This window comes from Sylvia atricapilla, chromosome 5, assembly GCF_009819655.1.
Source record: "Sylvia atricapilla isolate bSylAtr1 chromosome 5, bSylAtr1.pri, whole genome shotgun sequence".
Taxonomy (NCBI): domain Eukaryota; kingdom Metazoa; phylum Chordata; class Aves; order Passeriformes; family Sylviidae; genus Sylvia; species Sylvia atricapilla.
This window is the reverse complement of record NC_089144.1, coordinates 64,722,620-64,737,419: the sequence shown is the minus strand read 5'-3', so window position 1 is coordinate 64,737,419 and position 14,800 is coordinate 64,722,620. Positions and strand designations below refer to the sequence as shown.

General features: G+C 37.4%; 1 protein-coding gene across 3 annotated transcripts in view; it reads left to right on the top strand.

Annotated features, from left to right (window-relative positions):
* UBN2 (ubinuclein 2) overlaps positions 1–14,800 on the top strand; it is a 51,904-nt gene that overhangs the window by 26,784 nt on the left and 10,320 nt on the right. For all 3 annotated transcript variants that reach the window (XR_010743679.1, XM_066319835.1, XM_066319834.1), the window contains exons 9-16: positions 384–502; positions 1,134–1,247; positions 2,544–2,687; positions 6,037–6,087; positions 7,484–7,526; positions 8,190–9,728; positions 13,695–13,941; positions 14,626–14,715. Coding sequence is in view for 2 of the 3 variants with exons in the window: in XM_066319835.1 (XP_066175932.1) it covers positions 384–502; positions 1,134–1,247; positions 2,544–2,687; positions 6,037–6,087; positions 7,484–7,526; positions 8,190–9,728; positions 13,695–13,941; positions 14,626–14,715 (2,347 nt within the window). In the remaining variant the exon portion in view is untranslated. The remainder of the gene's footprint in view (positions 1–383; positions 503–1,133; positions 1,248–2,543; positions 2,688–6,036; positions 6,088–7,483; positions 7,527–8,189; positions 9,729–13,694; positions 13,942–14,625; positions 14,716–14,800) is intronic.

The following is a 14,800-nucleotide window of genomic DNA, read 5'->3' as shown; positions in this document are numbered from 1 at the left end:
AGTATATTTACTTGCAAATGTTGAGCTGTTGATTGGTCAATTTATCTCACTTTTTCCCTGTTTAAGTTTTCTTCCCTTCCCTATTTTAATTTAAAAGCTTTACTTAGAGATCACGCCATAATGTTTTGGGATATTCATGACACATTTACTTGTGACTGTCTTCTGTTGTTTCTGGTCTCAAGACTTACGTGAGACATACATGCATCTATATAATGCTGTTGCCCCTAACATGATTCGAGTGCCATGTAGAACATGTCTGTTGCAGTCCATAAATAGTGCTGGGAATGTTACTGTAGGAGTGATCCAGAAATTTTCCTGAAGCTATCTGAAATGCTGTTTATTTGACATCCAGTAGGATTATATTGGTGCCCTTCTTTTCACAGGATGACCGCTTGAGAGAACCATTGCAGAAGCTGAAGCTGGCTGTCAGTAACGTCATGCCTGAACAGTTATGCAAATATCAAGAAGACTGTCAGGCCCGCAATCAAGCCAAGAATGCCAAGTAGGTTATTCTGGAGGCTGTGCATGCCTATTTAGAGCCCAGCTGGAATCCATGTTGTTTACTTCCTTAGCTCAGAAAATCAGCTCCAGTTTAAGGGTGTCTTTTTTGAATTGTACAAAATAATTCATTTTGTGTGTTATTGTCTGATGCCAGAGAGAAATTCCATTAACTGAGTGAGGTAGATCTTGATGGAAAAAATAATCTGAAGGATTACTGGTTGATTGCTAAAACAGTGGCTTAAATGGAGGAGGACAGTGTGTGGAGGTTATTGATCTATTTTGTCCTTGTTCATTGTAATTGTTTTGATCATAGCTAACTAATTTTAGACTTGGAAAGGTATTGATAGTTTGACAGGTATCCTGCCACTTCCCAGTAAAGCCACTGCTTGAAGCTTATAGGGGCATCAGTGAAAGCATCTCTACAGTGTGTCCTTTTCACTTGTTTGAGAACCATAAAGCAGTGGGGAGAGGGAGATTAAACTCTTTATCCTGTAGGGAAGTATAGAAAAAATCTGAAAATAGGTCTTCTCTGGGTTATTTTTCCCCCTAACACCTAGAATGACACTCCTTGTTCAATTAAATATTTTGTCTGTATAGTATAGCTCTAAAGAAAATAATTGTTCCAACTGTAGGTTGCAAGCAGAAGATGAACGAGAGAAAAATGGATCAGAGGAAGATGATGATGAGAAACCTGGAAAAAGGGTTGTTGGACCCAGAAAGAAGTTTCACTGGGATGACACAGTGAGGTAAGACAAAACTATCTTTTCCACTAAGTATTCTCACTGACTTTATAAAGAGATGTCCAAGAGGATATTATTACATGATAAAATAAATAAGTTTTCCCACAATGACACCTTAGAGAAGCTTTGAAGAATGTTGCTGTTAAATAGGCAAACTGGAATTCTGTAATGGTGAAACACCTGTAATTGAAAAGAAAATCATCCTGTGTTCAACTCTTTCAAGTTTCACTGCTTGTTTTTCTGCTTTGTCCAAATAGATGAGAATTTTCTGTCTGCAGGACTTTGAGCTTCTTTAGGCAAGGAACAGGTGGGTAAGCAGTGTTATAACTGCTTCTCACCTTTTCTAGGAATACGTTACAAAATACCAATGAGCACTAGAGATTTCTGCCACAGGAGGACAGGCCATCAAGATTTGTGGTATTGATTTGGCAAGCCTTCCAGTCCAACAACAACTAGAATAATACATTAATCTTAACCCCTTCTTTTCCCTCTGAACACAAATTCTGTGTTGTTTTTCAAGAGTAGCACAGATTCTTATATGAAATGATCAGTTACTAGAGTTTAGTTTCCTAGAACTGATTTTTCTGAAAGCTGAGATGATTATTATTTAAATAATCTAGACTTGGAAGCAAACAGATGTTTCTAAATTAGGAATCTCTCATGGAAGATCTAAGATAATTTTAGTACAAGTGTGTGTGCGTGTATATTCATTTATATAACTAAAAGGGGCTGGTCGACTTTTCTCAGTGAATCTTTTTAGTATGTGAAGGCAACAGAGAAGAAATTAATTACAAGCAATGCAGCTTGGACTGACCTGAAGGGGAGAGATATTTAAATCTGTTGCTTTTTTCATTCAGGAGGCTCTGAAAGGCTGATGTTACTTAACTGTGTGCACTTTTATGTTTTTAAGAACAAAAGATGAAATCCTTGCAAGAAAGAATCTTCTGTTAAAGTACTCAGTGTAGAATGGATTTCACTTCCTTTCAGACAGGTGACAAGTCACTGTGAGCAAAGTAAGAGAACATGTTCCAGCTATGACAAAACCAGAAAGAAAATATAAAACAAATTACAAAATGGTAATAGGATGAAAATAAGAGCAATAGTCTGTTGGATATGGAGAAGTGACCATGGTAAACCATACCAGTTTTTAGTGGTGATACTTGTGCAGTACAAAATTCTAATAAACACAGTTGGAACTGAGCACTTCCTGCAAGTATCCATGGACAGCAACTTCAATTTCTTAGCCTCTTTCTGCAGGAAGGACTGTGTCTTTCAATGTATTTATTTTGTTTCTTTTTGCAGGTCTCTGTTATGTAATCTTGTCAAGATCAAGCTGGGATGTTATGAGCTAGAGCCAAATAGAAGTCAGTCTGCTGAAGATTACCTCAAAACCTTTATGGAAACGGAAGTGAAACCACTTTGGCCTAAAGGCTGGATGCAGGCAAGGTAAGATACCTGCTTTATCTATTCATTTTGGTGTTAATGCTTTCTTTGGTTCGTATTTATTCTTACATTTGACTCAACTGTGTACTGTTGGTATTGGTCGGGACTTAGGAGTATATTTGTGAAGCTGGAATGTTTTAGAACAGAAGTTTTTCTAAAATGAATTTTCTCTCTTATATGTAAGCCTGAGAGTGAAAAACCCTACTGTTTCCCTTGGAGAGCTGTTGGCTTTTATCATCTCCTAGAGACTGAATTTACTGATGCTTCTAACACAGCATGAAGCGTTGAGGCTTCATTTGAGAAGTATGAGGTGGGAGGGTAACAGCTTGGGAAGTTCTTTATGTGATATAGGAAGGGATAATGATCTAGAAATCAGTTTTGCCTGTATGTTGGAACACTGCATTATCAGACTGCTCACACAGGCTTTAAAATTATAAGCTAGAATTTTGATAGCAGCGTTCACAATAGACTAAAGGTTTCTGCTCTCTATTTCTCGTTTGCAGTTGGGATGCTCTGTTTTACAGCAGTTAAAAGTACACCAGTTTCTATACTTGCTTCTTACAGACAGAGGAAGAAACAGCCTCACAAGAGAGGGAGAAATAAAATGGGAGCAATAGTAAGCTGTTGTGAAACACAGATTTGGCAGAGATTTTTAATGGTTTGGAGTGAATGAGAAGCAAGTATGGTTCGGCCTGAATTCTTCCTTTCTGTAACACCACCCACTGCAAAAGATAATTTCATCAAACCTCAACCTAATTGTAAAAGCTAAATGATAAAACTAATCAACTTGGTCAAGAATACTTTAATTTTAGTTTAGTTAAATTGGCATCAAGCTGTAAAAATAACTGTACTGAGATATTTCTTAGAACAGTCAGTGTAGAAATAGCTGGTTAAATAGTAACAGAAGGAACAAATGAAGTTTTACACTTCCTGGCATACAGCTGACTTATTTTTGTTCAGTGATACAGGTTTTTTTTGTGTAAGTATGCTAACGAGTGAGATATTATCTGCTTATGAAGATTTTATTGAATTAGATGAGACTGAGAGTCCCAGTTTAGTTTAAGAATGGAAGATAGATCACTGATGATAGTGGAGAAATAGTCAAGAGAGTGTGAGATGATTCAAGAATGCATAGAAATGAAGCATATTAAAAGTTTGTATTGGAAAGCCATAAAACATATGATTTTCTTCTTTCCATTATTTGTTTGCTGAAAGTTTCCATGAACTTTTAAACTATCCATACAATTGGCTTCAAAAATAAAAGAGTAAACAAAAAGCCAAAATGCCCCCCAAAATCACCAACAGACCAAACCAACCCCAACAAGTGACAGATCATAACTTCCTGTTGACCAGCAAGACTTCATTTACTAACTGGGTGGTTTTAATACCTTAATGATTTACAAATTGTCCTGTGTCTAGTGGGAGGCACTTTCCTGCTTTCCATTAAGGAAGTCATGTATTGTAATTTGCAGCCAATCAGTTAGGCATGGAAAGAGGAAAAGAAAGTATTTCCTGGAGTCTGGCAGTGGTAATTCCCAATACAGCACATAATTCAGTTTCTGGATGCTTGTTTTGCTGGGATACTAGGTTAGGGATTATGCTAAAGGCTTATAATTTTTCATTTTTATATATAGCCTCAAGTGAAAAGGAGATATATAAACTGGAAAAAAATAAGTATTTAATGCTGAAACTGATCTACTGACCATGTATTTTTTAAGGAATTCTTACCAATCAGAAGAGGCCGATGGTACCAGAACTTTTTGGATTTAGCTTAAAAGAAAAATTTCTTGCACTTTCAAAGTTAACTCTAATGTACTGTAAGGAACTGTAACTGTTCCTTTATGTTTGTTATAGCTTCATAAGGAAGCAAGAGGTAAGGTATTGATCATAACTGGAAGTTACAGAATCGAAGGATTGTTAAGGTTGGAAGGAATCTCATACACTGCTCTGTCCTTTCTTTGTACCATGTCTATGATTTCGGTCCTTTTATAGTACTTAAAATTTTGTCTTTAACCTTGAAGGATGATGCTGCAAATTACTGGGGCCTGTGTTTGATTTTGAATTTTCATTTCCAATTTAAAAATATTATGGAATACATAAAGCACCATGAAGGAAGGAGATGGGGAGGGAAATACTCTGGAGAAGCTGTATAGGTTGGGAAGTGTCACATTGAACACGTAACGAGGAGTGTTGGTTTTGCTCCATGATGTTCTTCACAGGCATTCAGTAGTCTCTGATGGAACGATGCAATACAGATTTGGAGGTTTGTATGGTGAAGAAAGTGTGAAAATGGAGCTGGAAATAGAATCTGAGAAGTAAGGCACTGAACTGCAGTGAGAGGATGTCAGTGTTTTCTGACCAGATAACGAGATTTTTGGAAACTCCGATCTTTTTGTAATTATTGCAGCTCTGCAGGTTGTATATCAGTGGTGAAAAGCTCTTGTTTAAACAGCTGTTCATTATGTGGTCAGCAGCAATATGATGGCAATGCTTGTAAGAAAATGTTGTCTTGTCCTAGTTTGCCTATCTGGAAACAAGGGGCCCAAGTTTCCATTGTCTATTCATAGCTGTATTTGAATAGTAAGCTGTAGGATAGATACAGGTCAGCAGTCATTTTCACTTTCCACTTGGGAACTCAGGAGCTGAAAACATTGAGTAAAAGCACTCAAGTGTGAAGTGTTGAGATTTGAAGTGAAGCACTTCAAAAGTGAAGTGTTGAGATTCGTCATACTGGCTCTTGCCATTCCTTGGCTCTGTAGGAGTATGTATGTGTAAGTCTAGTGTAATAGAAGTCAGAGAAATGATACACAACAGCCTGAAGTTTTTTACTAAACTTTCAAAAACTTCAGTGAAAGTTTTTTCAGGACTAGAAGTACTGAAGAAAACTAGAAGCAAGCTTGGCTACTGTGTTCTGACTTTTATCTTCTGTCCTTTAAAAAAAGCACAAACCCATGCCTATGATCAGTGTGTTGGGCATGTAGTGTGAAGGGTTTACAGTAATCTTCTATTTTATATTTGAAATATTTTATTAGTCTTTGAGGAGAGAGTGTGCAAAATATATTTCTTCTGTCCAGTTGAAGGAAGTAATGTTTTCTTTTGTTGATTTTTGCTTGGCTGTTTACTGAGGTATTTTGAGCATAAACACAAATTATTACAAATTTTTTAGGTTCTTTTGTTTATGGATGCCAATACCTATACCATGACAGCAATCACAGAGTAATCATTAGCTCCCTTGAGGACGGATAATCAAAGGCTGATTCTGACAGCTAAAGGGTCTTTGGGTATTTGGTGGTCGTTTGCTGTTTGTTGCTGTAGAAATCACTTCATGTTTCTTTTCTCACCACCCTTTTAGGATGCTTTTTAAAGAAAGCCGAAGTGTTCACAATCACCTCACTTCTGCTCCGTGAGTATAATAGTGTTTTCAACTTGCTAAGTTCTTTAGGTTGTGCATAGCATCTTTTCTCATCTTCCTGCTACCTGTTTTAGACAGAGAAAAGGAAAGGGGGGTACTTCGGGATTTGTTTGAAGTTACAGTGATGTTTATGATTTTTGGGATTTGTTTGAAGTTAAAGTGATGTTTATGATTTTTTTAATACTTTAATTTAGGCCTAAAACTGTAATGTTCTTGTGGCATTATATTTTCACTCACATGTCAAGTGGCTAGATAACTTCAGAGGTTATTAATTCTTGAATTAATACCTTTTACTCAAAGCATTACACACTGCCTAAATTTTGGCATTCAGCATGTTAAACTGAACTCAGACTGCAGTATTTCATGCTTTTTTCTTTTCCTCAAAAATCTTTCTAATCACAGAAGTCTGTGTATCTTAGTGGGATTTTATCTTCTTCATTTTCAGACAACTGTGTGCCTCTCAGAAGCCATCCACATTCAGTCAGAATTCAAATAAATTGTTACAATTTCAAATAACACCCCAATTGGAACTTTTGTGATAAATATGATTAACAGAATATTCTTCTATGTAACATCAAAACTGAGTCATGGTCCACCTACAGTAAAGTCTTTTTTTAACCAGGTTATTTCTAGTTGCTTAGGAAAGAATCAAAAATTGCCTAGAAGATGTAAATCTACTGATTGCCCTTGAAGAAATAAAGTGTGAAATGCTGAACCTCTAAGTTGAAGTTATAATAATTAGTTATTATAACTAATAATCTTTAATGCTTTCCTTACTTGCATAACTGCTGCGCATGTACGTTGCAGAAGAAAATCTGACAGTTTGCTAAATGACTTCTTGCAACTGTTTTAACAGTTGATAAGCAACAAAACATTTGTCTAGGGGAAAGGACAACTGGTTTTATCTGGTTTGAAATAAATAAGAATAGGAAGCATCCTCCTCAGGGACAAAAATGTCAATGTAAAAAGTGAAATTATATTACTCTTCAAGAAGACTTCACAGTGTAGACAAAGCTCTGCTAAGTAGACAAACTCATACTATTAAGAGACTGAAATTAATTGATATTTTGAAGTTTCTCTAAATCAGAAAAATAAATCCATTTTTCTGGATATATCCTGATCTGTATGTCATGTTATATCATCAATTCAGTTGATATTGCAATTGATTTACATAGAGAGAAATGACCAGAAAATGAATTGACAGTGTGCTTTTTTCCTCCCCCTGTATTTTTAAACCATTTTTCATTTCAAGGATGTTTTATTATTAAAGCCAGACTCCTGTAGTCATCATTCTAGTTTATTGGATTATAATCAGGGTAACACTTAAAATGAAAATTACATGCCTTTTTTTGGTCTTCCGATGCGAAATTTATCCCTTCTGTTTTAGGGCAAAGAAGAAGGTGATTCTGGCCCCTAAACCCAAAGTGAAGGTAAAAGCCTATTAAGATATCTGAATACCCACTTAATTGTCCAGTGTGACCATTTGATACAACCTGTTTCTGCCTCTGATCCTGAAAAAATCTTGCGGAAGGTTTCTGTCATGCAATGCTTACTGATTTGGTGGTGCATTACTTCAAAAATACTTGTGTATAGCTTTGCCACTTTAAGCTGTATTAGTATTTTCAAAATTGACTATGAAGAGCTACTAGTTCCAGTGATGTTTCACATTCTTGAATGTGTGCTTTGTGTGTTTTCAGTTTGTGTTAAATTTGGCAACACTGGAAAACGGCGTGGTTGTAAGAACACCTTAGTATAGAGGTCCTCATTTGACCAGGTGTTGTCTTAATTCAGTAGTGGTTTTACTAAGTGATCAGATTAGCTACCTGATTCTTCACTGTATTGATTGTTCTTCACTGTATGGGACACTTTTAGTTATGTGGAGCAACAATGCTAGATTTTTAAATCCAAATACTGAATTAGCACACAGGGCTCCAGCACCTAAATATCATATATATATATCTTAATATGAAAATTTCAATATCAGATCTTCGGTTTGTCGGAATTTACTGAATAAAAGTATTACACTAAAGATGACCTTAAGTCGATTTCAGAAAGACTATTAAACCTGATGTTTCCTATCTCTTAATTTTCAGGACTCCAGTCCAAAAAAAGAACAGAAAACCTGTATGTCTTCAGTCAATTCAAGTTGTGCTACTGTACTGAGTTCCAGTGCAGCTGCGTGCGCCCCAGCCAGCTCTAGCTGCACAGCAGCTCCGGAGACGATCTGCTTGGATGACTCACTGGATGAAGACCTTTCTTTTCACCCACCCTCACTGGACTCTGTTTCTGATGCTCTGGCAGTTATTAATAATGGTGCCAAGGGATCACCTCTTGGGTCCACCATAGACACACCAACATCCAGACCTCGCCCTGGGCTGAGGGAAGAGAAACTAGCAAGCATTATGAGTAAGTTGCCTCTGGCAACTTCAAAGAAAGTAGAGCCCACTCAAACATCCCATTCATCAAGTCTTATTGCTGGTCACACAGGGCCAGTACCAAAGAAACCCCAGGACTTAGTTCACACTGGTATCTCTTCAGGCCTTATTGCTGGATCTTCAATTCAAAATCCCAAGGTTTCTTTAGAGCCTTTGCCAGCCAAACTACTTCAACAAGGACTACAGAGGTCAAGTCAGATCCAGGCTGCTTCCTCGTCTTCTCAGACTCACGTTTCTTCCTCTAAGACTCAAGCAGCTATTTCCACCTCCTCTCAAAGAACCAAGGATGCTAATATCTTGGTATCATCTGCTGAGGCTCAGGGTGGTACTTCCTCAACATCACAAGTGCCAAAGGTGCACCAGCATTCAGCTGTACAACAGAAATATGTATCTCCCTTACAAGCAACTATTAGTAAATCACAGACCAATCCTGTGGTGAAATTGAGTAGTAATCCAAAACTCTCTTGCTCATCACCAGTCATCAAGGCTCAAGAAAAGTCTGTCCTCTATCGCCTGCCTTTGTCTAATCCCTCATCCGGAACTGGCTCTCAAGTGTCTCACCCACTGGTTTCTCGGACAACATCCAGCACCTCTACCTCTAGTAACTATTTAGCCAAGGCTATGGTGTCACAAGTTTCTTCCCAGGGTTTCAAGCCTCCCTTCTCCATGGCTGCCTCTCCCAAACCTGCTGCCTCTCCCAAGCTCACTTCATCTAAGCCCTCTGTGACACCTAAGCCCAACGCATCACCTAAATTTTCATCCAAGTCCACCTCATCCCCCAGGCCTGCAACAACACCCAGTTCTTCCAGTTCAAGTGCACTAGTTTCCCAGAGTAGTCACTCCAGCAACAATCCCCTCCATAAACAGACCAGTGGTGTAAATATGAGCAGGCAGTCTCCCACAGTGAATTTGCTGTCTTCTAATCGCACCTCAGGCCTTCAGCCTGCAAAAAACCCTCAGGCTTCTTCAAAATTGCCCAACTCTTCTCCTTCTGGAACTGTTGGTAAAAATAATCTGGGTGGAGTTGGAATGAATGTACCTGCCAGCAGAGGCAGTAACCTTAACTCAACTGGAGCTAGTAGGACTAGTCTGTCTGGGGGAGCAGGAAGTGGAACACAGGGTGCTACCAAACAATTGTCAACTCCACACAGACCATCTTCTGCCTCAGGGTCTCCAGTTGTAGCAGCCAGCGTGCAGGTATGCATCTAACAAGTTTACATTTGAGCCTTACGTTAATGTGTATAACATTTATTTTGTGAACATTTTTAGTCTATTTTATCTTGATTCGTAAATGTCATAAATTTATTTTTTTTACCTTTCTGAGCGTAATGCTGATACTGATGAAACAATTTCACACTAAAGAACATACATTTCCAGCTGTTGTGAAATGCAAGGATCAGTGTGGAACAAGTGCTCACTGTAAATTGTTTGGTCTATACTATGGAAAAGAATTCACTTTTTTTCTTTTAAAAGGGCTAGAAAATGTAAGCTTTGTGTGACTGACCATATTTTCAGGGGATGTGGTATTTACTTGCATTTTATTTGGTTTGTGTATTCTCTCATATATACCTATTTGTAATGGTGGTGGTAATGTAAAAGGTGGCTTCATACATTTGTTGTCAGGCTTTGTGATTAACCTCAGAACTAGAGTTCAGTTGCTTGTGGTTTAGTGTCATTCAAGACTTGTAGTTGAAATTAACACTTGCAAGGGTTTTTCTTTTGTATTTGTGAGTATGTATTTTATTTCATAAGGTCTAATCAAACTGAATGAGACGCCCCCTTAACTTGTAAATACCCAGGAAACTGAAAGCTTTACATTATCACTAGAGACAAGGCAAAAATCAAACAAAACAAATATTTTGAAAATGCTGTTGTTCTAAAACATATGAACCTATTATTTACCCAGAAGACAACCTGCTTTCCCAAGTTGTGTTCCTCTTACTGGGAATGCTTAATTATTGAGATGATTTGATATTTTCCTCTCTCTAGTGCTCTCTATGCTGAAGTCATCAATACTTAAGAAAAGTAGTATTGCTGTAAAATATATTCTTGGTGTACAGCAAATGAAAAACTTTGTATTATTCTGAACACTGCACATGCTGTTGCATGGGAGCGATGTGTACTTGACTTGTGGCAATATTTTATAATCTTGTAGTTTGCCATCAAATTCTTCTTAAGGCAGCTGAATAACAGGAGGAAGACGATTTTTACAAGACACTTCTATGGTCTTTCATCTTGTTGTGCTGAAAAAGTCAGCAATAAAAGTCTGGCAGGCTCTGACACAGCGTTCACTTGCTCTGGGTGCTTTGAGTGGAGAAAAATCCACAGCCTGTGTGCTGTGTACAGGCCACTGAGGTACCACCTAGGGTCTGGAGAAGAGTGAACCAAGTACAGCGCAGTTTGAGTACTCTCTGGAAGGTGCCTGGAGGAGACAAAAAGGCCACAATGAATGAACTGGGAAGAGAGTTGTTTCTTCCTGGTGCAGTCAGCAGAATCCAGTGGATGCAATGGCTGTGATGTAGAAAAAAAATTTGAAATGGGTGTGGTAGTGCTTTAAAGATGACAGAGAAGGGAAGTAAGCAGTGTTGTGTTGGATGATGAGATGAATTCTGGCAGACCCTCCTGTAGTTGAAGGCAAGTAATTTTTCAGTTAGAAACACTGATCACCTGAATAATAAAATGCATTTTGGCCACAGTCCTGCTAAAGAGCACTGAACTGTGGGGATGTGTGGTGAATAATCAACAGGAGTCCATACTGTAATACAGCAAAAGAAAGTGTGTTGTTATATAGGAAGGAGTAAATCAGCTAGAGATATTGAGTAGCATATGGCATCACTACAATAATTATTGAGACCTTCCTTGTGGGTTTTTTTGGCACTTGAGAAATTATTTTGATAACCTAAAAATGGTTCAGAAGAACAGTATGAAATCAAACAAGCTATACCATGGTTGTTGCTACTGTGCACTGTGAAGCTTGATCAGTGGAGTATATTCAAGGAAAGATTAGAATGAAATTACCTCCCAGTTCAAGTACACTAAAAAGGAAGAGATTTGTGATCACAGAGGTTTTTGTTTAGCTATAAAGGTCTAATAGCTGGCTGCTGAACCGACATCAGTCCCAGACGAGTTGTTAGGTACAATGTACTAGGGACTTAGTTACTCCTCTTCACATAAGACTGAAAGTGAATCTCGTTTCCTTTAAAGCCTCAGGTATTTAATTCCTATTTGAGGTGCTTTAGCAGGTGAGAATGGTACCTGCATTGCTCATTATAATATTCTGGTCTGCTTACATTTAAGATGAAACTAGATGATTTCATGTGATAATAAAGGTGTTCTTAACTAGGAAGCTTCCAAGAAGTGTTTCCTTCCATTCCACTTTGACACAGTTATTTACCTAAATGCGAGTTTATACCTGCTGAAGTCTCACGGAAAGTTACCTCTTAAGGACACACAGCCAAAGAGTACGTGTGTGATTTCCTTAAAAAGCTCTACCTACCATTAGTTCTCTTGAGCAGAATCTGGCTTAGACTTCCAATGATCTTAATTACTCAGATCTACATTACCAGGATGAATCCTTTTAAGAACTATTGTACATGAGTTAAATAGAAATATCTGAAGTTCCTTTAGGGCATGATCTGTAGCTCTTTTCTTCGGTGTACTTCCCTCCTTTTTGAGTGAGTAAGCAAGATCTTGGCAGAGCACTTTACAAAGTTTCTGTTTTCAGACATTTTAGAGATTGACAGTTGCAAAATGTTACTGCATGGCTTTTGTTTTGTTGCCCTTTACTAGATTACCTAGACAATGAACTGTTGTCCTTTTTTGTACATAAGCTTACTGTGAAATTAGGACTTTTAAAGGCAGCGGAGAATAATAGTGTGTTGATACTTTTCATTCTTTTTTTTCTACTTGTGGGATAGAGTATGTTGTAGAAGTTGATACCTTTTAAGATGACCAATATAAACACTTACTATGAACATCATGTGTAGGTAAATGCCCTTCTCAGGGCCACTGTTTTAAAATACTGTGTTTTCTCGTAAGAAGCAAGTGTTCTTTCTTTAGGTGCTTTCATCAGAACATCTTAAGACCAAAACTGGTAATAAAAAAACTTAATAAAAACTTTATCCATGCTGGAAGATTTCATCTTTGCTTTTTCTCTAAGTTATTATTACAGAACTCTGTGAAATGTCGTTTTCATTTTAAGCTCATGTGTTCGTTAAAATGATTCTAAGTTTTGGCTTTAGTTGAGGCTTACTTGTAAAAATGCACAGATTTGAAATCCTGTTCCATTCTGACTGTCTTTATTTCAAATACCTACAATATCCAAGTTGGAGTCTGATTCAAAGTGCTTTCTATACTAACTGTTTTGTAGTAGATAATTAGAGAACTGAACATGAAATTACTGTATATGTAGTGAAAGAAAGATTTGTTAAACAAGAATGAGCCTATCTAATGTTAGAGGAATTAATGTGATTTGGGACCTGTTGTAGCTAAAATGTTCTGGCTAATTTTGCATTTTTATTTTAAAACTGCAGTGAATTTAACTTCATTTTGGATATTTAGAGTGGAGAGATTTTCCTTTGCCTTTTCCTCTGACATGTACATACACACCTCTACATACATATGTATGTATGCATTTTGCTAGCATGACTTCTTGAATTTGGGGATTCTTACATATGAATCTTAATTTTCAGAATTCATTGTTTCTCTGCAACCTCTTTAGAAATAATGTTCTGTTAAGACCCAGATCTGGAAAGGGGAGAGGTGTAATACTGTACTTCAAAAGAACTTCATGTCCGCACTGGATAATTTATGCACTGGACCCAGTGCATAATTGGAAAGGACATCAAGGAAATTACCTGTAAGACTGATGAGAAAACCATGACAGATGTTTATGTATACTCTTATGTCTGAATCTGCTATATAATTGTGCTTGCTTAGCAAATGAATGCTGGGAAGACTTCCTAGGTGGACAAGTGAATATTCATTAATAGTTTAATACACTTCTTAACAGAGCAAAACTTAACAGGGAATAGTTCATTTTTATGATTTTTATACCCTTAAAGAATACAATTCAAATCTTCAAAAATCTTGAAGTACAGAAGTACAGCTTCTTTTCTCCTTTTTTTTTCTTTTTCTTTTTTTTTTTTTTTTCTTTTTGCATAGTCAACAGCAGGAGCATCGTTACTGGCTAATGCCTCACCTCTGACTCTCATGGCATCACCCCTGTCTGTAACCAGTCAGAACGTGACATCTGCACCATTAACTCCTTTTGGGATGCTGGGCGGCCTTGTTCCTGTGACTGTGCCCTTCCAGTTTCCCCTGGAGCTGCTTGGCTTTGGGACAGACACAGCTGGAGCAACAACCACCTCGGGATCTACCTCAGCGGCTTTCCACCACAGCCTAACTCAGAGTGAGTGGAGTTAATGACACTATAAGGGAAGATGCATCTTTTAAATGGAAATTGAGTAGGGAAGCCATAAAGTCCCGGGGCACTCAGATTTGGTTCATGAAAATCCCTATGGGAGAGGAAATGAGATTACCTTCACTGGTAAAAACTTTCTTCACCTAATTACCAAAGTGTTATAAATCACCTTTGATAAGCTTATTTTCATTGTTGTGTTCACAGTATATGTTTAGTTTTGAACATACTTTTTTGGGGTTAACTTCTAATACTTAATTTTTAGAAGGGAGTATAGTTTAAAAGTCTTCAAATGTCACACTTCAAACAAGAGACTAAATATGGTGATTCCTCAAAGTAGTCTTAACTCAATAATCTCAGATATCAAACAACTGTGTTAAGAAGAACTATCAACCAAGATGGCATTTACGTTTTGTGATTGCTTATAAAGAAGCTATTTATGTTCTTAAGCCACGTAAAATATTGGTCTTTCTGCCAAACAAAATGATATGAAGAGTTGCATCCCAGTAGCAAGGCATGGTCCTTGCTCTGGCTTTTGTTCAGTTATATTTGACTAGGTTTGTCTCTGACTTATTCCAGCCATCAGAATACTATCAGGTATTTATTCTTTGTTGTGGAGATAAGCCTGCTACTACATCTGCACTATAAAAACAAAAACTTTTTCTTTTTCCCCAGACTTACTGAAGGGTTTACAGCCAGGTGCTCAGCATGCAGCAACACTGTCTCACTCACCTCTGCCTGCTCATTTGCAGCAAGCTTACACAGGTAAAGACATGATATATTTCTTACTACTTATTTTTAAGTTATTTTAAGTTAAAAGTCAGATTTCTGCCTTAGACTAAAATATAAT